We start from the raw sequence: 25,120 nt of genomic DNA, 5'->3' as shown, positions 1-25,120 counted from the left end.
GGGTGTCTAGAAGCTTCCTCATGGCCTGGCAGGTTTCTTTCCATTGCTGATTTAATAATAAATAGTCAGTAATAGTCACAACACAAGAGATGATCAAGTGAATATCTGCATTTCATACAACAAAAAATATTTTAGTTATTAACTTTGGTTTTTGCTGTTTTAAAAACACACAATTCAGCTTAAAAAGAAAAAAAAGAAACACGTCCTTTTTCTCCATTGGATAATTATCAAAACTTGTAAAACGATAAAATCTTTTTTTGATAATTCTACTATGGATGTTATGCTTACTTTTTTAGCATTTCTATGCATCTTGGGAACAAACAGTCCATAAAGTTTTTGTAAGAATTTAACTTGCCAGTCAAAAGACAATTTTGTGGAAAAAAATAATTGTCTTTAACTATTTTTTATTTCAAAAATTAGTGAAGAAGTTCTGAATTAAAAAATATACATTATTTAGAACAATTTAATTAAAGTGACAAAATTTAACTTTAAATTGTTAGTCGAATATTTTGCAGAAAATAATTATTTCAAAAATAATTTGTCGTTTTTTAATTTCTATTCACTGAATTTTTTTTCTTCGAATAATTAATATAATTGCAAATACAATCAAAGAAAGAAACCGATTTACACATACGTCATAATAGAAAAGCGCGAAAAGCAGCTAAAACCAAATTTGTCGTATTTTAATAATTTAGAAAGTGTGAAACACAAATCATGCAAAAAACGAAGAATATTAAAGATATGTTTGTTAGCAAAACAGCAGGGGACACTTTGTCTGCCAACCTACAGAAACCTTTCTGTCGTCAGTGGTAATACCAAAAACCGATAGTCAGTTTTTGGTACTGTTTTGCTAACTGTTTCGAGCTGCTTTGCAAACATACATATATTTAAAATTCTTTGTTTTTTGCAGGGATTTGCTTTTCAAACTTTCTAAATTATTTACTACAAATAATGATTCACTGTTAAATAGTTTTTTAAAAAAAACAATTCAACAACTTTTATTCATGATGATGTACATATTTACAGAGATATTTATGATGATGCACATATATACAGAGATTACAGTTTTTGGTACTGTTTTGTTAACTGTTTCGTGCTGCTTAGCAAAAATACATATATTTAAAATTCTTTGTTTTTTGCCTGATTTGTGTTTCAAACTTTCTAAATTATTAACTACAATTAATAATTCACTGTTAAATAGTTACTAAAAAAAACAATTCAACAACTTTTATTTATGATGATGTACATATTTACAGAGATACATATAGTAATAAACAATTAATTAGTTAATGATGAATCATCCCAAAACATAATGAGTCTAAATCTTATGGTACCAGACAGTAATCTATAGCATTCAATAGAATCTTCTAAAGGTAATAATGCATAATGAGACTCTGGAGTTTCATCACTAAATTTGAACTCTTCAATGTGAGGTCGCAATTTCATTTCACCTAGAGGACCCTTCACAACAGTATAATGCATATGTATTGGCCTAAAAAAATAATAATATTAAATATTTATTTCACAAAAAATACTATTGATAAAAATTAGTATTTCAGAATTACTGCCTACTAGAATCCTTGGAAAAATTTAATATGCATACTGTGTGTCATTCATACACACTATTTAAATTAGATTAAATAAAACCACAAATGCTATCTGATGGATCACTATTAACCCCTTATTTCCGAAGCGTCACGAAAAAACATCTACATGCAAACTCCGGATAGGTGTTGTTTCGTGACTCTCCAGGTGTATAAGGTGGGGAAGGTAGCTTCGCGGTTGTTGGGGTTCATTGGGGGAGGGGAGAAAATAGGATTGTCAGTTAACATCAATTAGTTCCCTCCCTATGCATTGTTGAAAAGTTTTCTCCTAAGGTTGCTATTCTTAACTTTAAAAATTGCAGGCATGTCTCTTAGAGAAAGCGCCAAACACCAAATTTTATCTTCTAATGCAAACTTCACGGAAAGACACTGTTTTAAATCAACAAATGGACGTATCCTGTGTTATAACGAAATGCTTCACAGCCCTTTTTTATAAAAAAATAAATAAATAAATAAATGTTTTTCAGAATTGATGTTAAAGTATTTACAATTATTTAATCAATAAGAATTTATAATTGTGTCAAATTACAATTAAAACGAAAACATAGCGTTTTTTTTATTCTTCGCGGGAATTCCTAAGAGCTGCTATACTTTAATAATTCTTTTCTCTTAGCCACAAGAGTTTGTCATAGTGCAACCGTTAAGCAAACTTCGAATAATTATGGAACATATATTAATTTCTTCGGTTTAATAATTTTTCTTTGCATTAACACTTTAAATTTCAAAACGAAATTATAATTTTTTTCATATCACATTATGAAATTTTATTTTTGAAGCAAAAAAAAAAAGAACCATTTAATCAACGGCTATGTTCATTTGTGGCAATTTGACTTGTTAAAATCGTGCTAAATATAAGTATATATGAATTTAAAATTTTTTCTTTCAACTGAAATGTAAAATAAACTGTTGCCATATTGGATTTCCATGTCGAGTTTACTGACAAAATAGCCTAAACTGACGAAACTGTACTTCACTCTAACCACATTAAATATTCGCTATTCATAGGAATAAGAAAGTTGTTTCATTAATTCTGTCAAACATTGATTAACATTTCTTTTACGCTTGTTAAAATACATCCGTGGTTAAAAAAAATGAATAAATAAAAGAAAGAAGGAAAAAAAACACTTTTGTATTAGAAAAAAAAAGCGTTTGTAATTAGCGCATACAGAAATTTGTTTGATATTTCAACTTAATTACCTAATACAATTGTTATTCTCAAGTCTTTGGAGGTTATGATGCTTGAGCAATTACCTTATACTTAATTTTTCTTATTAAAAAGTGGAATCAAATTTTAATTACATAGTTTTTCGCGGAATTTTTTTTCAAAACAATATATCTAGTACACAGAGGAAATGTAGTGTTTTATACGTACATATACGAATTAATTTGCTTTTGAGCAGGTACACAAGGAAACCTCAGGAACACTTACATAAAACTTTCGAATAGTCTTCGAATGATAAAGATCAATGCTTTATTGTTAAATAATAATACGCCGCATAAATCGATAAAGGAAAAAAAAAAAGATTGAAATTGAAAAAGGACTGATTTCTTGTTTTAGTTACTTTTTTAAATTTAAAAATGTATAACAACATTAAAACTTATATTTTTCATTATGATATGCGTCGTTATGTTACTCGATATTGATCGCGAATAAAGAAACTTAGACATTATCTTTTAATATTTTATGGTGCATAAAAATATTGAAAATACAATACATTAATGTCTACAAATTTATTTCAATGTAAGAAAAGATACGAATTTATTCTAAGGAATTTTCAGTATTTCTACTTTTTTCAATATCTTTTTCGTTTATTTTTGTTCAGAAAATAGACGTCCAAATGAATTTTCGAAAATGTTCGAAAGCCTTTCATTTGTCATACAAAAATCAAGTTTTTATCGATCAAAATACTACTTTAATTTCTCATTGATTCTCAACCTCATTGATATCAAACCGTTTTAATGTTATTCAAAATGCTAATGATTAGTGTTAATATTTTACTAACTTTAAATAATAAATATTTTCTTTTTTTTTTCTTTTTCTTAATTATGCGTAATCATTTTTTTTCTCATAAAAATCATTCAGTATTCTATTTCAAATTTATATTACTGTGGTAGTACTCCCTTAGGAATATTTCTTTTTTTCGCGGCAAGGGAAAGACTAATGTTTGTAAGTATTCTGAGTAAGGATTTACACAATACGGTTGTCCACTATTTGCTTTACATAGAAAAATTTCACAAAGCTTTTTGACTCCTCTTCACCACAGGGCATCTAAACTATCCTACTAACCCACAGTTACCAGAGGCAGAAATTCTTTCAATACTTGTCTATTCCTTCTTCATTGTTACTTGTGGAATTACAATAGCTGCGGAAAGGCATTGTAAGGTGTTGCACACAGTAAACGTCACCAAAGAAAAAATACACAAAATTCAAACACTTCATTTTCTGTTTTTTTTTTTTTTTTTTAAATTCAAGAAAACATTATACTATATTTTTTTTTCTGGGAAAGAGATTAACGATCATCGTAAAAAATAAGGAAAAAACACGGAACACCTTAAGAAAAAGATATAGATAAAACTGATATTGGAGGAAAAAAAGTTAGAGAAATTCATATTCAAACATTGTCACACCAAAAGGTCGTGCAATTTTCATCAGATTTATAAATATAATATTAACTAAGTACTGTTGGTTTTTCTATGGTGATAAAATTAAAGATATCTAGCCTTTTTTCTATTACACTTTTTCTATTGTATTTAATTAGTCTCTTTTAGTAAATAATGTCTAATAATTCAACTGTTAGTCTCTCTCTCTTTAAACAATAACATGAGTTAATTAAATTTTAATTGTTTTAATTAGGGGAAAATAATATATACTTCAATTTATTAAGTGCAAATTTTTCATGCATTTTCAATTTCATATATACCTTCTCTGATCGACTACGTACCCTAGTTTATGGTGTTTCCCATAGATTTAAGAAAAAAAATAGAAAAAATTTTTATCCACACATAAAAAAAAATATAATTAAGTAAGTAAATAATTAAGCAGAGACATATATTGTTACTAATGCAAAGTAGAAACAGAAAATTATAAGAAATAAACTTCCTCTACTTAGTTATTTTTCTCTCTTCTTAAATTTTTTTTTTCAAAATAAGAAATGTGATTTTTATTAGAAATAATGAAATTTAATGTCTAAAAACTAATACTTAAAAATTAAAAGATTTTAAATATTGTGGGCATTTTTTTTTTTTTTTTTTTTTTTTTTGCTGGCAGCCAATCTTAAAACAGATTTAACAATATTTAGAATATTTAATAAAGATTTTGAAAACAGAACTTTTAAGGAATTTAAAATACTTGTTCAAAAAAATCTAATTGCGCAGAAATTATAATTTAAAACTTTAAAGATTTCAATGATATAAGAAATTACATTGTATAGTGATATTTAAATTTTAAATCACTTCACAAAATCAACCATTAAATAAATGTAAGCATATTCATAAAATAAATTTATTTCAATGGTACCATTCAATTGAAATTAATTCAAAACAATTTATTCAAAATCTGATGATTAATATTGGTAGACATAAGAAAACTCTATCATATTTTATGTAATCAAATCTTCATTTTTTTTCTTAAAGAAAATTCCTAAAAAGAAAACAATAGTTGTTTTGCTGTCTTTTCAGCTTTTTTTTCTCCTTTTTAAATTTTCTTTTTTTTTTCTAATAACGCAATTGGAAACAGTTACCCAAGTTTTTTGTTCTGTTTCGATTTTAGCAATTTTAATAAATTTCAAATTTTGTCAATAAATTAATCATTTGAATACAATTTGAAAAAGACTTTAGTCCTAGTCAGTCATAATTTTCCTTTTATTTTCTTTTGAATAACCTCTTTGTCTATGCATGCTTAAATTAAAAAATAAATAAAAATCAACTGTTTCACGAGGGAGGAAACGAGGGGGACTAAGTCTAGTAATTTTCGTTATGAATGAATGTGGTCTGCCGTTTTTCTATGTGTTCTAATTTAGGAGAAGGTGCAATAATTTTTCTTCTTATATGAGGAATGGATAAAATTTCTAAAAAATCGTTTCTATTTCAAAAATATTTTGAAAGTTTGATTGTTCTAGACGACGTATAAAAGTATTTACTGTTAGCCTGCAAGAACGAGTGGGAATAATTTTATGACACCATGCATTCTATGATTCTAGGAAAAAAAGGTACCGGAAAAAAAGGTACGGAAAAAAAGGTCCCGGAAAAAAAGGTACCTGGAAAAAAAGGTACGGAAAAAAAGGTCCCCGGAAAAAAAGGTCCCGGTAAAAAAGGTACCTGTGTAGGGAAAATTCTGTAGGGGAAAATATTTTAAATGAGAAGATTGGATTGAAGCGCTTTTTGCTGTTCCGTGCATGTTTTTTTGCGTGTCGCGCGTGTTCAAAGAGCTTTTTATCCAACTTTTGTTTCTTATTTATGCATTTATTCTTAAAAAGCTAATTAAATATGAAAATGTTCAATAAAATTGTTTATTTATTTTCTAAGATCATGATTCTACCGGGAATCTTGACTCTTATCTATTGAAAAAGTGTTATCAGGCTACATGAAACTTTTAGGGGAGGGGGAGTAAAAGTAATGTGTTTCGCTTATAACGCTTCTAATAGAAATTTTTTGACAGGTATTTTTTGACAGGTGTCATTTTCTTTCATTTTTCGCTTTTTTTTATTTTGTAATAAGTTACAATTGATAACATAGCACAGAACCGTTTCAGTTAACCAATGGCATGTTTGGGAATCGGTTTATGCATTGACGGTCTTACTTGACCCACTGTTTGCCACCTCTTGTTTACAATATTGGGGGAAAAAATGAAGTTTAGAAAAAGTTTTTGATTTAAATTTTTTTTTAAGTTTTTGATTTATTAAAACATAATATCCCCTAACTATTGAATTCATAATTTAAACCCTAAAATATGACAAAATTATAATTTATCTAAAAAGATATTGCAATAAACAAGGCAGAGCATTCTATATCCACTATCTGGTTAATGTTTAAATATCATTTGCTATCGAATTCGAGAGCATATTTTTCTTTTTTATATTTTGGGTTTTAAAAACTTCAATTTTCGGTGCCATTTCTCTTAAAGATTTTTTCTCTGTTAGTGACTTTTTATTTTCATTATTTTAGTGAATAAATCTAAAAATTATTTTCGATTATTTTTTAAAATTTGTTAAAAATTATAAATATTTGTAATGTCTTAATTGCTTTTAAAAGGCTACTAATGTTCAATTACGTAGTCTTATAAAAGTGAACTCAACCCAGAAGACAAAGAGAACTCCTAGATCAAGCATTGGGAGAAATCTGCCTTCGTGGGGACTTTTCAATGGAACTTAAAAGCATGTGCGTTACATATAGTGTAAACCACGAAAACCATCCACGGTTAGACTGACGGCAAGTAAACTCTAACCCATAATCTGTCTTCCACAGAGGATATTTTACATTAGTATTGTGATCAGTGCGAACTGAGTGCATCTTCATATTGACCCGCCGGCTCTGGCATTCGAACCCGGTGCGGCTCTTGAGCATTTGATTGGTGGTAATGGTGGTGTTATTCGCTTATTTCTCTCTTTAAATAGATAATAATTCTTATTTATTTAATTGGCAATAAGAACAACTTAAAAAATTATCTAAACAGTAACAACTATCATTTTAATTACTTTACATCTTTAGTAATTAATTTACTAATTGAAGCGTAAAAGGTTATTTAACGTTGCATTACAACGTAGTATTATAATTAATGAATTTTTTTCACATTTATTTACATTCACAATTAACATTTATTCAATGTACTATATTTAAGAGCAAATTAGAATCAAAATGCTGGAAACTTATCAGAAGCAAACCTTATTGAATATTTTTAGCAGGATTTCATTGATTTAATCATGATTTAAGTCAGCTGGTTTTTTTTAAAAATATCATTGTTTCGTATTGAATCGAATGTTATTTTAATACTTAAATATATATTAGTCATTTAATGTATATATGTATTATAATATCTGGTCTTTTACATATTTTAATTTGTAATTATGAAATTTCCAGAAAAAAAGAAACCATTCATTAAAGTAGGATTGCTTTTTTAATAAGTAAATAAAAAAAATTAGTATGCTTGATTTGTTTTTTGTTTTTTTTTCCATGTATTTTTCTTTATTTTTTTTATGATTCATTTATATTCAATTTCCAATTATTTTGAACAAAAATTGTGCATCCATTATGCATTTGCTAGAAAGTAATTTATAATACAGTAATATTGCCTGAAATATGTAATTATTTTTATTACATTTTCATCGGATTTAAATTATTTTAATATTTATAAAGTTGAATTAAATAAGATGTGTTTTATAAGTAGATCAGTTTTTTCAATTTAAAATAAAATATATCACAAACCTTTTATGACGTAGTTGACAACTTTTTTAACTATTCCTCTAAAAACTTCAGCTTAGACGTATATGGAGAACTTTGTTTCTGCTTACAACAATATATTTATAAACATCATTTTTTATGACATTATTTTTTGAAAACACAAGAAAATTAAAAAATAACTTGATTGGAATACATTAGAGGAAAATTTTTTATTTTTTTGTAAAATAATGACGATTTCGATGTTTAAAATATACAAATTCACAAATATACAATATACAAAAACATAAATAGTTCATTGCTATGAAACTCTGCAAAAAAGGTATTACATATCATCGTTAAAATATCTTATAAATTTTTTAAATGGTATATCTTTTAGATGTTAAAGAAAATTAAAAACTTACATTTAGGAATATTTAAATATAAAATTTGCTTTATTTAAAACTGCCATGTAGTATCATTTTTAGCTATTCAAAAAAATTTATAAACTAAAGTAATGAATACAGATTTTAATATGAAATTGGAAATGAATGAAAATTTTGTATGTTGACAATTTTGAGTTTTTAGGGGTTTTAAATTTAGTTAGTTTTTAAATTTACATGTTTTTCTTTCTTAGATTATTAGCTATTGAACTTAAAAATTCTGGGATGTTTAGATTTTGGTTTAAAAACTTAACGCAAAGTGTTTTCAACCTTTTTTGAAGAGTTTCATAGCTCCTCTTTTTCCTATGTGCGATATGCACTCCAGCTTTGATTTGCTGGAAACTGAAATACAAAGAATGACAAAGAATGAAAAACTGAAATACAAAGAATGGCTGAAACATTCTTAGAAAAAGGTTGAAAGGGTTGTTAGAGTGAAACCCCCTCTTATTCTTGTAGGTGTATTCAAGAAACCTCAAGGACATCCATTTGCAGTACACTAATGTACACATACGTCAAAGTAATTGCTATCTTCAGAAATTTACAAGATTAATGAAATGTACTGATTCTAGCAGTAGACTCACAAAAAAGTACATAAACATCTTTCCTTTTTTATAACACCAATTTCCTTTTGTTTGCAAAAATTTTAATATAGTCACAAATGCTTGTTTTTTGGTAAAGGCACACTTCAGTGCATCTAACATGATTCAATCTGTAACATACCTTATTGAATTTGATAATCATTGATTTATAATATATATTAATCACTTTGTTAAAATGATATTTGTTTTAGACCAGGGGTTTCCAACTGGCAGCCCGGGGGCCGCATCCGGCCCGCGAAGCCTTTTTTTGTGGCCCGCGGACTAAACTTTACTAGTTGTCATTTTTTTGCGGACAATTTTCGTAAAGAATCAATATGGGTTTAAAATGCTTTTCTCGTTAATAAAAACCTAATTTCTTCGTATCTTTGAAATTTAACATACCAATTGTGCAAAAAAATTTATTTCTCAGGTTTTACACCCAGGAAAATATTTATTCAAATGCAAAAATAATCATGTATGTAGCTCTATTTTATTTCATTTCTTTTTGTATTTTGTTAATATAATTTAGCATGTGCGTATCAGAAATTTTCTCGAAGAAATTATCCGATTTAACTTTTTGAGACCACTCATTTTGGACGAAAATATTTGCACACACATTTGTAAATTTTAAATGCAAATATCTATTCTCTGGTGGTTGTGGCAGACAAATCTCAATTTTCTCATTGAATATTTTGTGTGCTACTATGTAAGTTTTAATAAAAACCTAAGTTATTGTAGCCCGAATTTTTATTATTTACTTAATATTTTTAAAAATATTATTAATAAGAATTAAATATTTCTAAAAATCTACTTCTTATTTTAATTTGTAATTCAATACTTTTGTTTTGTACAACTTATTAAAAATCTGACAATAATATTTCATGTTCTTTCAAACATGAAAAAGTCCTTCATAAAATTTTGATAAAGTTGTGGCCCCACCATTTGATTTGAATTTTTAATTGTGGCCCGCGGCCTCATGTAAGTTGGAAACCCCTGTTTTAGACCATTATAACAGAATCGTCCTTTTAAAAACTTTTCTCTGATAATGAAAGTGCATAGAGAAAGTGATTTTTTATTAAAAAATGTAGTTTCATGAATGCTGTTTTTAAAAAGAATTAAAAATAAAACCGTCGTTAATGAAATAAAAAAAAAATATTTAAAACTGAATAAAAATAGACATAACAGAACAGAAATGTCTATTATTTATTATTATTTCTTAACAGAAATAATAATAAATAATAGATTTTAAACAAAGCGAAATTTACTTATATATTTCCTAAAAATAGCTGAGAAATGTGTTACAGGCTATTTAATGTAATTTATCAGCGCAAAATAACGCGTGTTTGAATAAGTTCTTTGAAATTAAATTTTTTTTATGCCGAAATCTTAAATTAAATCTTAACCGTGTTAAAATGAAATGTATTAACAAAAAAATATTCTTAATAAAATTCAGTATTAAAATAATCCCTTAAAAGACTACCTATCTGGTAAAAGATTCCTCATTTTACCAAAATAAATTAATCATAACTGTTAAAATAGGGTGAAAACAATTTTGCAGAGAATTGTATCTCCACTAATTACTTAAAAACTGGCATATGTTTTAAAAAAATCCTTGTTTAATTAAGAAAAGAAATATATTTAACAAAAAAATATCTAGTTTAAGAAACTCCTTCTTAGAAATGAAAAAAATTTCTTGCATCAAATCCCTCCTCCTCCTACTTGCACTAATTAACGAATCTGAATCAAAATTATGAAACGGCAAGAAAACTATTCATAACGTTAGCGTCGTGTCAACTACTTCTATAAACTATTAGTTAAATAAAGAATAACACACATTCTGTAACAGAAACAACAAAAAAATTTTAAATAGTCTTTTTATCATATAAAGGAAGGGGAAAAAAGTAACATTGTGCTTAAATGTTCTTTCTCCTTTACCTCAATTAGCAAAACTAAATATCAATTAATATGAACTTAAAATATTTCCATGACACCAACCATCCGAATCAGAATTTTCGACAATAAAATAAGTTAATAGAGATAAACGTATCTCTTATAAGAAATAAAAAACCTATAAATAAATAAATAAAAGACGAAACCTCTTATAACAATTTAAAATCTTATAAAAAGAAAGAAAAAATGCATCCGACACAAAAGTCCTCCTACCTTCCTCAATCGGCTAATATGAATATCTATACCCTCTTTCCAATTTATCATTTAAAATAAAAAAAATAACATCTTTTACATTAAACATATTAAAATGCATCTTCCCCTTAGAAAAATAAAATAAATAAATTAATTAAATACATCCAGCTTCTAAGAAAAGAAATACCGTGACTCTAATTAAAAAAGAGCAATACTTTCCTTTCTCCACAATTAAAGAATAAACATCCAATACAGAAATCCACCCACCTTCCTTAATCGGCTCATATAAATATCAACACCCTTTTCAAAAAATATCATTTAAAATGAAAAAAAAATAGCATATTTTATATTAAATCTTGCCCTAAAAAAATAAAATAAATAGAGAAATTAAACATACCCAGCTTATAAAAAAAAGAAATACCGCTACTCTAATTAAAAGGCACCAATACTTACACCTCCAATCACGAATAACCATCCAACACATAAATCCTCCCAACTTCCCCGATTGGCTACTTTAAGCCCCACATTAGCAACTTCTTCACAAAATATAATTTAAAATAGAAAATAACACATTTTTCGCTTAAAAAAATTTTTAAAAAAAGTAAAATATTATTGAAAAATTTAAATTGTACATTCCTGCTTTAAAAAATAATCAAAGAAGAATAAATAAGTGAAATAAAATTTAAAAAAAAGCGTAATACAACCAACCTATAAGTGCCCCCCCCCCGCTTACCCTTCTCGTTACCTCAATGATCTAATCTGAATTATTACAGATAAAAAGAATATTCATTGAAACAGCGAGAAGCATTCATGTTGCCCAGAAAGCGAGAGGTGAAATATCCCTACAGATTTTCCCTATGGAGGTACCTTTTTTACCGGGACCTTTTTTTCCGGGACCTTTTTTTCCAGGGACCCTTTTTTCCGTACCTTTTTTTCCAGGTACCTTTTTTTCCGGGACCTTTTTTTCCGTACCTTTATTTCCGGGACCTTTTTTTCCGTCTACCGCATTCTATAAGTTCGTATTCCTGAAAAACTAGGAAAGAAACCTTTTCATCCCTTTCTTATTCGTAGCTTCCTCTATCTATCTTATTCTGCACTTATCTACCTTTTGTGAGTAATTAAAATTACATTTGGGCATTTTCCTTCATCACCAATAGACGTTTTATCATTTCCCCAAATATCTTCCAGTTTGTTCGAACAATTATTTTATTTCTTGGTGGTTGCTGAGTTCAGTGTATTATTTTTTGCTCCCAACTGAATTTTCTTGAATTTGTATACAATGTTCACGAAAAGTTTTGCCGCAATACTTACAAGAACTGAGCTATCTAATAAAAATCCACAATTTGTACCTAAGACGCTACCTATCTGTGAATGAAAATCAAAAACCTTGCTATGTCATTGATTAGAATCACTAACTACGCGTTCAAATATTAAACGATTTTCGCCTGGAATCAACCAAAGTATAAAATAAAAACTTCTAGAAGTTTTTTAGACTAACGATTTGTGCCTTATTTTTTTTCCGCCCCAAAACGTATGATTTCTGTCTGTAACTATTGTCTCCAATATAGCAAAATATATAAAAAATATTATTATTATATACAAACATGTCTGCATTAAAACAATCATATCGAGTATAATATAATAATTTATATTGAAATTATCAGTGAAGTAAATATTATGCTTTAAATTTTATTGCGAAAAAAAAACAATGGTACACGTTTCAAATAATTTAGCAATAATTATTCAAAGTAAGTCTAAGACTGAAAGGTGATATATTTCTATAAAAAAAATTGTAATTTTTTTTTGCAACGTATAAATGAAATTCATTTTGCGTCAATCAAATTTTGAATCGCACAATACTTTGGCTAGAGTTGAATAGAAAATATGGCTTAACTTGATGTTTCTTTGCGGTTGTAGCAAATTTAATCTTGCACTGATTTTTCTGACATTGCATGTATCTCTTCTTATTTTGTTTTAAGAAATTAGAAATGTTTTTACCTCATTAATTAAATTTAAAAAAAAAAATTATTCAGTTTGTTTATTTATTATTATTATTTTCTTTCAAGATTTAAGTTATTTTAATGCTATTAACCATGCAACATACTACTATTTCTATTTATTAAAATTATTCACGTTAAAATTGAAAAAAAGAACATAAATGAAACATTTTACTTTTAAAAAAACTCAAGTATCAACAGGCTTTATTTAAAATGTTAATATAACGGAATGGATATTATCACCTTCCCGCTTCCTGCTCCAATGTGCTGTTTACTTTATTCATTTATTTAATATTTTAAAAAACTGAGTGTAATAAAAAATACTTTTAAAATTTAGAAAAAGCCTTCCAAATTATTAAAATTAATCAGATAGTATCCTTAATTGTATTAATTTCTTTATCGTTTATACTTTTTTTCTATAGAGAAAATTTAAAAACAACTGAATTACTTTAGTTCTGTTTTATATAAACTTTTGTTTTTGCAACAATAAACAATGCTTTGCACCTATGTGACTTATTAAAGCATTCTAACGTAAGAAATAAATAAGAAAAAGATAATTAAGTAGATAAATTAATAACATTTGTAAAATTACGACAGTAATTATTTTTTTTAAAATTATCTAGGGCGAAATGTTTCTAAAAATATACGAGCAAGAAGGATTCAAATACAGTTTCCGTTTTATTTATTTATTTTTTTTTTTCGGAGAAAGAGGCCAGCACACCTTGATCGAAGAATATAGTGGTGTCAATCGCTATACAAAAGGGAAAGAATTCCCGATGTGTGTTGTGAATGATTGAGCCGGTTGGAAAGGGTACTGAGTTGAGGCGTGTAAGACGAATACCTGCTGCGTAATGAGAATATAATAATATACTATACAAAACACTTCTTGACATAAGATAGTAAAAGCTAAAATTTATTTTACTTTGGCCATTTTTGCTGAAAAGGATTGCAACCAGCAAGAAACATTTTCTTAGAAAAATAACAGTTGGGCTTCATTTAACCATGAAGAAATAACCACATTCTTTAATTTATTGTTGAACGTTTACGCAAACAAATTCCGATTCGACGTCAAAAGTGGTTATTGGAAGAAAAAAAAGAATCTGTAACTAGACTTGTATTTTAAAACTTAGACTAAATAATATACTTTCAAATTACAAAAGAATATTCTTTTATTTTTATTAAAAAATGAATTTAAGGAATTCTAACAACTTTGAAATTCTCCATTATGAAATATTAATGTCAACAAATTGCTTAATATTACACTTATACCGTTAAAAGTAAATTATGCCTGATAATTATATACAAATTAGCTAAGATGATAGTATTCTATTTTTTCGCAGATTTCTTTTCACTGAAAAAAAAAAGATACTAAACAGACTAATCCATCTTTCTGATTCTTCAATCATAAACTAACCATATATCTATAATAATACACACAAATAAAATGTGATAACTTGTGGCCACCAGATGCGTTATAATTTAAATAATTGTTAATTAATTTAAAGTTAATGAAGCCGATGACACTCTCCGAATGTTCTTGCCTACAAGATAGTGAGCACGTTATGTAAATGCTTAGTTCTTAAAGATGAAAACGCAGGTCTTGATATCATTCAGTTTTATTACTAATTTATTGAACAATATAAGATGTGCTCTGCAATAAAATGCTGCTCTAAATATTATCACTCAAAATTTAACAATTTTGAGTGATGATTCTATTTAATGAAAAGAAATAATATTTTTGTCTTAAGAGGTCCACTTAGAATATGCATATTATTTCATATAACTATTGATTTCTATGAAAAATTCAATACACAGGTGATTCCTCAGAATGAAAATAAATATTTTTCAAAATATTGTTGTCAGAAAGGAAAAGATAATTTGGAATATATGGCCTTCATAGATCAGTAAAGAGAAAGATTGAAACTTATACCTTTAACTATTATGCCTTTCTATTACTCTCTCTGAATCTAATTATGGGGATCAAAAAGTATTACTCAAATAGTATAAAATTTGTTTACACTAAGATAATTTGGTTGAAAATAAGTGAAAAATATTATATTTAGCATTTTAATAATTTATGGTTATGAAATAGAGCGTGAAACACCCGTATCTTTTTCTGAGTTAGATAAAATCTTCCAAACACAGATCACTTGCAAACATTATATATATATTTTTTTAAAGTTTGCCTTTATTTTCACACACAGTTATTTTGATCTAAAAGAAACAATTTTCTTTAATTTTCAATTTTTACAATTTCTTTAATTTTGAAAATCAATTTCGGATAACTTTTTTACATGTATGAAAATAAAATTTTTGTTCAAATTATTATATTCATATTTCATATTTTAGTATAAATATAATTCTGACAATCTAACAGAGTTTTTTAGAAACTATCATACTGTTTTTTACAATTAAAAAATACTGAAATAAGTTAAAGATGGTAATTTGAGTGCAAGAAAAAGTATATATAAAAGGAACACCGGTGTCTCATCTTCGTCAAACGGTTAAAAAATAAAATCTAGTATTTTTTAGGGACTGTTCAACTGATCATTTCGAGCCATGGGTATTGTCATTTATAAAACTAAGATAGCTAAATCGTTCAGATTCTGCAAAATATTAATCTTTAAACTTTAATCTTTAAGATTGAGCAAAATTTTATAATTTAATCTTTAAGATTCTGAAAAATTTAATGCAATATACTATTAAAAAACTATTTAATAAAAATCTCCATTTAATAAAAAATAATAGATTATTCAAATTATTTTTAAGTTAAATAAACTTTGAGTAAAGAAGTCTCGAGATTCGATGTCGGAAGTGGTAAAACAGAGAAATTTGTGAGGTATGGTATACATATTATTTAAAGCTAAATTAAATATTCAAGAATTATTTGAAATACTGCAATGTAATAAAAAATTTATTGAAGAGCAATTTTTTTTTAAACTTTTTACATTTCATGATTTTGTGAAAAAAAATCGAGCAAAAAAAAAACAATAGAAAAGATGTAAAAAGAAAACAAAAAAAGAAGGAAGGAAACTTTTACAATTCTAGTTATTCGTCGCCAAAAAAGTGCTGAACTAACGTTTTGGTAAATGGGGTGTTTTAAACATATCCAACAATTTGTTGCTGCATGCATTTTTCCCCCACTTGACTGAGTTTCAATGAAGAGAAAGGAGAATCATTTACACCCCTTTTACTTATCTCACTGGGTGGGAACTGTGGTCGAGTTCAAGTGAAAAACCTTCCTTCTGAAAACTGCCGTAACAGGGGAACTCAAAATCTCAGACCCTACCGGAATGAAAGAGTTAAAAACAGAGAGTAAATAAAGGGTGATTAAAAGAAGTATCTATAAATTTCAAAAAAATAAAATAAAATAGGTTTTGCTATTTTTTATACTGCCTTCCTTAATAGTGTTTTAACAGATTCCTATATCATTTAAAAAATTTATATAACTTTTTAACTAAATTACTAATTTCTAATTAGCAATGTGTAAATTTTTATGCCATTTCTGAAAAATGATCTGCAAATATAAATGAATAGTGGTAATTGCAAAACATCAAGTATAATGCTATTATCGCAATAATAATTTTTTTTAAAAAAAATGCTTTGAGTTATTTATCTTAAAGAGTAAGCAAACAATTTTTTAAAAATTCATTTTAAAGTCATCTTCATTCAATTCTAAATAAGTTTCTAAATAAAAACAAAACACTTCCATGTATACAAACATTTACCTGTTCATTAGAATGATAAAAAATTTTCAGTTTATCTCAAAATTTAACACATTGTTTCAGAATAAATTAGCTCAAGCTGCTTAAAAAATTTATTCACTAACTGAAATTCACAGTTAGGAAAACTGCACCTTATGTACCTATCTAAAATACAGTTTTCCAGCTTTTGACTTGTTTATTACAATATTACATATTGCAATATTTCTTTGTTAATTATACATTTAAAAATTTAAAAAAAAAATCTTGAGCTTAAAATTAATTAAAAATTTTCGACAACAAAATTTTAATTGAAAAATGAATAAATATCTTCATTAATTTGAACCATTTGGAGTGCTTAGGAGGAAATGTAAATAATTAGAAAAATTTCAATATGAAATCATTATGAATGACACATTTGTAAATTAGATTTAATATTGAAATAATAAATTATTTCAATCTTTGTTGACGGCAAAGTTTATAGTTGAGCAGTCAACTTAACAAGTTTTTAGACTGTAAGCACCAAAATGTTCAAGAATATTTCAATGATTGTTTTAAAAAATCAAAAATTTTATATTTAAAAAAAATTCACATGCTTAATCCTAAGTGTATAATTTGTATTAATATTTCAGAATTGACAAAGATAATAACATTTCTAAAGAGCAATGATTTACTTCATAAAGCTGAAAACAGTACACAAAATGACCATGTTCTGCAAAATCATGAAAAATAAAAAAATTTTAAGAGATGATCCATTAATGTAATGTATTCACCTATTTCTTATATTTTAAAAGAATGAAATTTTTAATTCCAAATAAAGTTATAAATATAATCAATATTTTAATACATAATGAAACAGTTTTCTTTCATGAAAATGTGTTAAAGCAAATGTGTTGATTATTTTCTTTATATTACGACCTATTAAAAAAAACTTAATGCAAAGATGATTGTATCTGAAATTTTAAATTGCTTTAATTCCTCAAAAAAATAATACAAGCAAACAATTTAATAAAACAACTAATAATCTATATTAGTTTGTTCCAACCAGTGTCCTCTGAAACAAAAGTGATTGTTCAACGACTTTTTAAATTTATTTTATAAAAAAAAATTTTAAAAATTGAAAGGAAATAGAAAAAAGTATTTTTTGACCAAAAAGTAAGTCACTAAAGCAAAAGACGAATGTTAACTTATACAAATTAAGATGTGGAGAGAAAAAAGAAAAACAGAATACAGAAATGAAAAAAACTTAAAAAAAATTGCTTATTGCTTTATACTTCTTTGTTATTTGTAAACAGTATTTTAATTTTGTGGTATTAAGCATTTGGGAAAGTTGAAAGCCACTTGTGTGCATAAATGAAGCAGAACAATATTTAATTTTTAAAAATTTTATATTTTTTGGTACTTATACAATAATTTCTTAAAATAAAATAATATACAAAACTGGTTGAGTCTTAGTTATAGATATTTAAGTAGTTTGTCAAATTATTTGAAATATTGCATAAAAAAATAAAGTTTTTAAAGAATTCACTTTGATGATTTATCATAAATAAATTTAAATAAGAGTATAAATGCATGAATATATCTTAAAACATTTAAATATTTTTTAAAAAATTATATTTATATGCACTATGAAACAATTGAATTCAGCACTCGAAAAAAATTTTGGTTTTTAATTATTAAAAATTAATTAAGATTAATTAAGATTGATAAAATTAAGTTTGAAAATAATCACTTTGATGATATAAGCATAAATACCTAAAAATAAGAGCATAAATACATGACATAAGAGTATAAATACATGTATAACTATTAGAACAAAATTATTTAATTATTAGTAATATTCCAAACATAAAAATAACATGAATAAATATTATTATTGTCACATACAAGCTGTTTCCTTTTTTTTTTTTTAAATTTATACAATTTACTTTAAATAAAACTATCTTAACTACCAATGAAATATTACTTGAAAATATCATGAAAACATAATTTGCTTATTTTATGTTTATATTTTGCTAATAACCTTAAAATCTATACCAATAAATATGTAATAAACTAGTAACTGTCATGCATAACATATTTCCTAACATTTAAAAAAAATACATTATTATCTTATCTAATCCTTTACTCAGTAAATAAAAATCAAATACAATCAGTAATCTTTTTATATCACCACCTTAAATTGAGTACAAAAAAAAATCTATTTTCATTAGAAAAAATTTCAAATCTATATCATTAGAAATATGAATAAAATTCATATCATTAGAAAAAAAAATTCGAAAACAGTTGTATGGTTGTTAAATGTTTTGTTTGTATTAAAACTCATTTTTATTTCTCACAATTGGACCATTTTCAAAATTTATTATTTAATAAAATATATGTGCATTAAAAATGAAGAATACTTTTTATTTTCATGGAGCTCCATATTTTCAAAAATAAAAGATTTTTATTATTTATCATATGTGATTCATTGAAACAGGTGATGATGTTTAATATATAATTGTTTGCCTATATCACTCTGAAATGGAATGGTGAACAATTGGAAATGCATCATCAACTAACTTTCTATATAGTAACATTTTATCTAAACATTTTAAAAAACATCATCTTGATGCACACTATAAAACATTTTAATGCAGTGTCTGACCTATTTTGGTGGTGGAAAAATTAAGGCTTTTAGTTAACAAAAACCTCAATAACAAAACTCACCTATCAACAGATTCTTTTAAGAGTAATTGATAACTCAGTGTTCTCTCACAAGATAAAGTCGGATCAGCTTCATTATCATTGACATGAGCTCGTATTTCCCACTCCATACCAAATGCACAAAACCTAAAGGTTTCAAATCGAATGCAGTATTCATCAGTGTGATAAGGACCCAATAGCTGCAAATCTAGATTTTAAAGAAAATAATTATAAATTTTTTAAAGAGGTTTATTAGTACAATTAATTAATATATAGAAAATTTTCTGCATACCATTGCATGCAATTTTCTCAAAGGAAAGATAATCACACAAATGATTTCTTCCGCCAGATTTAACAGGTAGAAAAACATCTGGAATTGCTTCTTTTATTTCTGCACCAGTTTTTTGAGGTTGAGCACAACGTTTCTCATGGTCAGCTTTCTTCTTATAGGGACCTGACCAGGGACATCCTATTCTATAATAGCAGCATAAAGAATGCCTGAATAAAATATAAATCTTTTAAGACATTTAATTATCACAGCAACATCTATACCACTAATTATTAATAAATGAAGCATTTAAATTCATACTTAGTCAAACAATTTTTTTTCTTTAAAATAATTCAAAGTTACATTGCTATAAAGATTGAATTGATGCAATTCATGGTTAATGATTAGTTATAAAACTCTGAAGAAAATAATATGAATGTTTTAAATTAAAATAAATTTTTAATTGAAGTTTACATTAATATTACAAGTTTACATTAATATTACAAGTTTACATTAATATTACTAAAAAGAACACATGGTTTTACTATCATACAAATTAAGTAAAAACAATTGCAATTTTAGTAAAAACTCTTCTGGTGAAAAGAGTAAAATTAGTACTTATTTATTTAAACAGTTGAAACATGAAAAAGGTTAAACTGAAATTTAAGCATACTGAAAACATTAATGAAGCACAGTAAAATATTGTTTCGATCGATCATGCCCCTAAACAGGAATAATAAAACATTTCATAAGTTTAAGAAATCTATATCATACTTTTGAAGCATTATAATGGAATCAGGATCAAAAATTTATCATTATTACATATAAAACTGTATGAGATGCTAAAATCTGATTCAAAAATAATTAAAAGATAGTTACTACACATAAAATTATGTTTTATTTTTATGACAGTAAAAAAAATTATTTTAGCTTTTTGAAATTCAACAGCATTCATTTAAGAAACCTATAAAGCTTATTAATAAGCTAAAGGGAAATAATTTTCAAGAATCCTCCAATTATCTTACTCTAAGTCAAGGCAAAGTAAAAGCCTTGTACAATATTAAGACATTTTATATGCCTTGGTTCACAAGACAAACTAAATCTCAAAAATCAATCAACATTGTACAGTTCTTTAAAGAAAGCTTTCAAATTAGCTTTGATATAAATAGTGTTCAAACTCATAAACATTTTGGTTGAAAACCACTAAACCATGATTTGAACCACAAGTAAATAATTCCAGCCTTCAACTGTTAAGAGGATTAGACAACCATGTTGGCAATCAATCATATTATGTTAAATACAGGGTATCTGCTACATTTTAGATTTTCAAATTCATGACTTTTCATAACTTTCCATGATTAATTTCCATGAATTTTTCATGACTTAACAAAGTTACTATTTTCTCTGACAAAAACACAACAATAAATTTAAAAAAGCATTATAATAACATTCATTGAAATGATAGGTATAAACAAAGCTGTTATACTCTGCATCTTCATATTTATAGATTTTAAATTTAAAAAACAGAGTAAAGAAAGAGTTGAAGCAATAAAATAGCTGGAAAAAAAATACAAAAGCAAAGAATTTTTTTTTCTGCAGAATTACATTCTAAAGATACTTTTCTTGTTCATCGGAAAGGAAAGAAATACTCCTGATTTTTTTGTTCTCATTTCGGAATAAAAAAATTCGCCAATGACTGGCTTGCTTCAGCTAAAATTTTAAATTGATAAAATTAAAATAAATAAATAATAATAAAAATTCTGAAATCACAGAAGTTTAAAAGATAATCCGCTCTAGAAATGTTTTTTCTTTCATTTTTTGAAAAAACACCATAATTTTTATAGAGCACGATAAAAACATTATATATTTTAATCAAATACGACTGTGAGTGGGGATTTTGTTACAAATTCAGATATTAGGAACACCATAAAATTGGGGGGAGGGGATATATTCCATTTTGAAAATAAGATTTTTCAGAGACCTAAATCCATGACTTTTTTTTAAAAAAAATAGTTAAAATCATGACAAATTTTGTTCAATACTGAAGTTTACGACTTTCCAGGTGTGCGGATATCCTGCATATAAATGAGTTTACATTTATAGAACATATAGTTATAACAGTAATCAAATAAATCTGTTTTGATCAAAAAAATTTGTAATAAATTTTACACAAAAACCTAAATATTTCACTGAAAGAAAATATCACCAATAACATCATACAGACGAACCAATTATTTCATGGATACTTTAAGATTACTGTATCTCATATTCCTTGAACAACAAACTCAATTTTTTTCATTTATGTTTTTTAATAAAAATATTTATAAATATTGTTTACAATAAATGACAAATTCATAGCAATAATTCACACTGCGGAAAAAAACAAAAAAAACATAATAGCCTGAAAATTATATTGTTAGGATCATGCTACAAACCTTTCAAGACAAAGTTCCTTCTCATGAACTTCACGCATACATCGAGGAAATTTAGCTGAACATTCTGCACAATTCATTGGCATTTCTGAAACCGCTTTTTCCACAACTAGATTGCGAACACACATATCTTTGCTTATCAAAGTACGGCAACAGGGACAAACTGCTGCCCCTAGTCTTAGCTGAGCATCTGCCAATAGGTGATTGAAACATTCTGAACAAACCAAGTGACCATTTCGACACTGAAATAAATAAGGATAAAATTTTATTACTATATTTTCAATAAAAAATCTTTGATTTTGATGAATTTAAGCTATAAATGAAATTTTTTGATTTTGATGAATTTGTAAGATAATGAAACATTTGAAGCAAGAATTTTTTTTTAAAAAAAAAAAGAAAAATCTTGTATTGGTTATAAATGACAGGAATTATCTTTATAAAATAGTATTAACATAAGTTTAATTACATACATACATTTAATTAGAATATCTTAGCTACTTATAACTACTGCCATTTATATAGTAACAGGCTTGATTACAAAATTTTCCAACGTTTTAGTCAGGGTTCGTTGATTTAAATCAGCTTGATTTAAATCACGATTTAAATCATGATTTAAATCAAATGATTTTTTTTAAAAAATCATTGATTTAAATCAAATTATTTTTTTTATCTATATGTATTGATTTTAAAAGTTTAAAAACAATGTTTTAAATTTTTGATACTTTTATTATTTTCTTTTCTTAGCATTAAAATTTAATTTAAATAAATTGCTGCATTAATTCATTTTAGTTAACGAAATTACTTTCTTGGTGTGTGTTAAATTCCAACACATTTGTAATTACATTTTTAAAAATATTTTGATTCTTGAGATTGAAAGTACAGATTAAAGTAAATATTTAATACTGTCTTAATATAGACTTGCATAGCTGTAGAAAGTAATTAATAAACATGAATTTTTTTCAAAAAATAATACAATAATGTTAATTAAAATTCTACCTTTTGAATGAAAAAGCGTGAATTAAAATCTACATCATATTTTATTGGTGGAAAATGTATATTTCTGAAGCTTGAGGTTATATTAAAAAGAAATTACCCTAATACGCCAAAAACAGAAAAAGAAAAAAAAGGGGCTGATGAATTCAGATGTTTTTTTTCCTAATATAGGGTCATTCTTCCCTTTCAAACTCTTTCGAAGTCTATTTGATGCAGTAGGGTTATTAACTGGTATTTTCTTGTCATAATATGTTTGCAGTATCTTTGACATTATCTGATTTTCTATAAAGAAATTTTGCGAAAAAAAATTCCAATGAATACATAGAATTTCTAATTTTTTTTTTAGCTTAACTTATCTATTTTGATATAGAATTAAAAATGAATATTTTAATATAAAAATATATAGATTAAATATTTATTTTTTGATGAATGACTACATTTATAAACACAGTCTGCTACATTTATTTTGTCATTTTAAAAATCAAGAGAAAAAAAAAAGAAATCACAATTTTAAATTAAAGTTATGGTTTGCTAACTGAAACTTTGTTTTAATAGTTAAAGCACAGGGGTCTGTCCAAGCCGGTACCTTTACAAATTTAACTTTAGGAAAAATGATAGAATAATCACACAAAATACTTTTTCTTAAAATTTTATTTTTGTCTCGTAAGAAACAATAAATCCATATTTTTACTATATTTGTGTGGACTTTTTAATATAATTTTTAATTTTCGCAAAAAAGGTACCTCTCAGAAAAACCCAGACAGACCCCTGAAGCATTCTTTAAATTCTCTATTTCATCTAGTCTTTAAATTTTAATCATGCATTTGTTTCAAAATGGTTGCTATGCATTCAAAGCCATGTATTATAATGAAAAATTATTTTAGTTAGAGCTTCTAAAATATTGTTACAATATAGTTTTAATATTAAGTTAATTTGATTAAACATTTATAATTTTTTTTAATCATAAATTAAAGTTCTTACAGCGTATTTGAATAAAAATCAAAAAAATCTGATTTAAATCAAAAAAATCCGATTTAAATCAATAAAATCTGATTCTTTTGATTTTTTTTAAAAAAATCAAAAAAATCACGAACCCTGGTTTTAGTACAGAAAACAAGATTTCTAAAACTTATTTTCTTCTTCACCAGAATTATAATTCTAGATTACTAACTCATGTCTTATTTAATACATAATTATTTTTCTTATTAGTCACTTATTAAAGCTTTGATTAAAATAATTTATCAAAATATAATTTATTAAGATAGAAAAAATTGTGACATCGTTGTTTACTAAAATAACAATACATTAAATTGTTTATATGAAATTTTCAAAATATTTTTAATTCAATGAATATTATCACGAATATTTAATCATTTACAGCATTTATATCTTTCAGAAAAGTAACAAATCACCTGATACACAGCAGATTTAGGGAGATCTAAGCAAACAGCGCAACATAAAATCTCTTGCAAACGATCTTCAAGTTCTGGCTCATCAGATACCTTCTGTTTTTTACTTTTTGATTCTTCACAATCTTCATCAGTATTCAAATTACCATCACAAGATATAGAATTTTCAGACATTTTAATTTTATGTAAAATTTCGTTCACCTAGAATTGAGTTTATTCAGCTTAATATTTAAGAAGATTTTTTTCTCCCTTATATTTGTTTGGTTTTATTTTCGCTTTTTTCAAGTTCAAGACGCAGTGGAATTAATTCAGTTCCGTTCATCATTCAATGCAAGAGAACAAGTGCCGGGATTTCAAAAGTTACATTATTGTAACTTTTCTGCCTTCAAGTCTTAAATGATAAATTTTATAAATTTTTACTACTTAATCTTTTCAGAACTAGCTCTACAATTTTATTTAAACTCATAATGATTAGTAATTCAGTGTTTTCCTCTAG

General features: G+C 25.8%; 1 protein-coding gene across 2 annotated transcripts; it reads right to left on the bottom strand.

The window, feature by feature from the left end:
- Positions 1 to 1,212: 1,212 nt before the first annotated feature.
- Positions 1,213 to 25,088, bottom strand: LOC107439810 (zinc finger TRAF-type-containing protein 1-B). 2 transcript variants are annotated; one of them, XM_087151851.1, is made up of 5 exons: positions 24,628 to 25,088; positions 22,226 to 22,464; positions 19,815 to 20,020; positions 19,547 to 19,730; positions 1,213 to 1,492 (listed from the first exon to the last, which is right to left on the bottom strand). In XM_087151851.1, the coding sequence occupies exons 1-5, from the start codon at positions 24,796 to 24,798 to the stop codon at positions 1,279 to 1,281; spliced, it is 1,014 nt and encodes a 337-aa protein (XP_087007977.1). In that variant the 5' UTR covers positions 24,799 to 25,088; the 3' UTR covers positions 1,213 to 1,278. The 2 variants fall into 2 exon arrangements, with proteins under 2 accessions (XP_087007977.1, XP_087007978.1); XM_087151852.1 differs by having other exon boundaries at positions 19,815 to 19,996; positions 24,628 to 24,945.
- Positions 25,089 to 25,120: the final 32 nt, after the last annotated feature.

The sequence above is a fragment of the Parasteatoda tepidariorum genome, chromosome 9 (genome assembly GCF_982258835.1).
Source record: "Parasteatoda tepidariorum strain Cologne lab strain chromosome 9, Ptep-v5.0, whole genome shotgun sequence".
Taxonomy (NCBI): domain Eukaryota; kingdom Metazoa; phylum Arthropoda; class Arachnida; order Araneae; family Theridiidae; genus Parasteatoda; species Parasteatoda tepidariorum.
The sequence above is the reverse complement of the archived record's forward strand: the minus strand, read 5'-3'. Positions and strand labels throughout refer to the sequence as shown.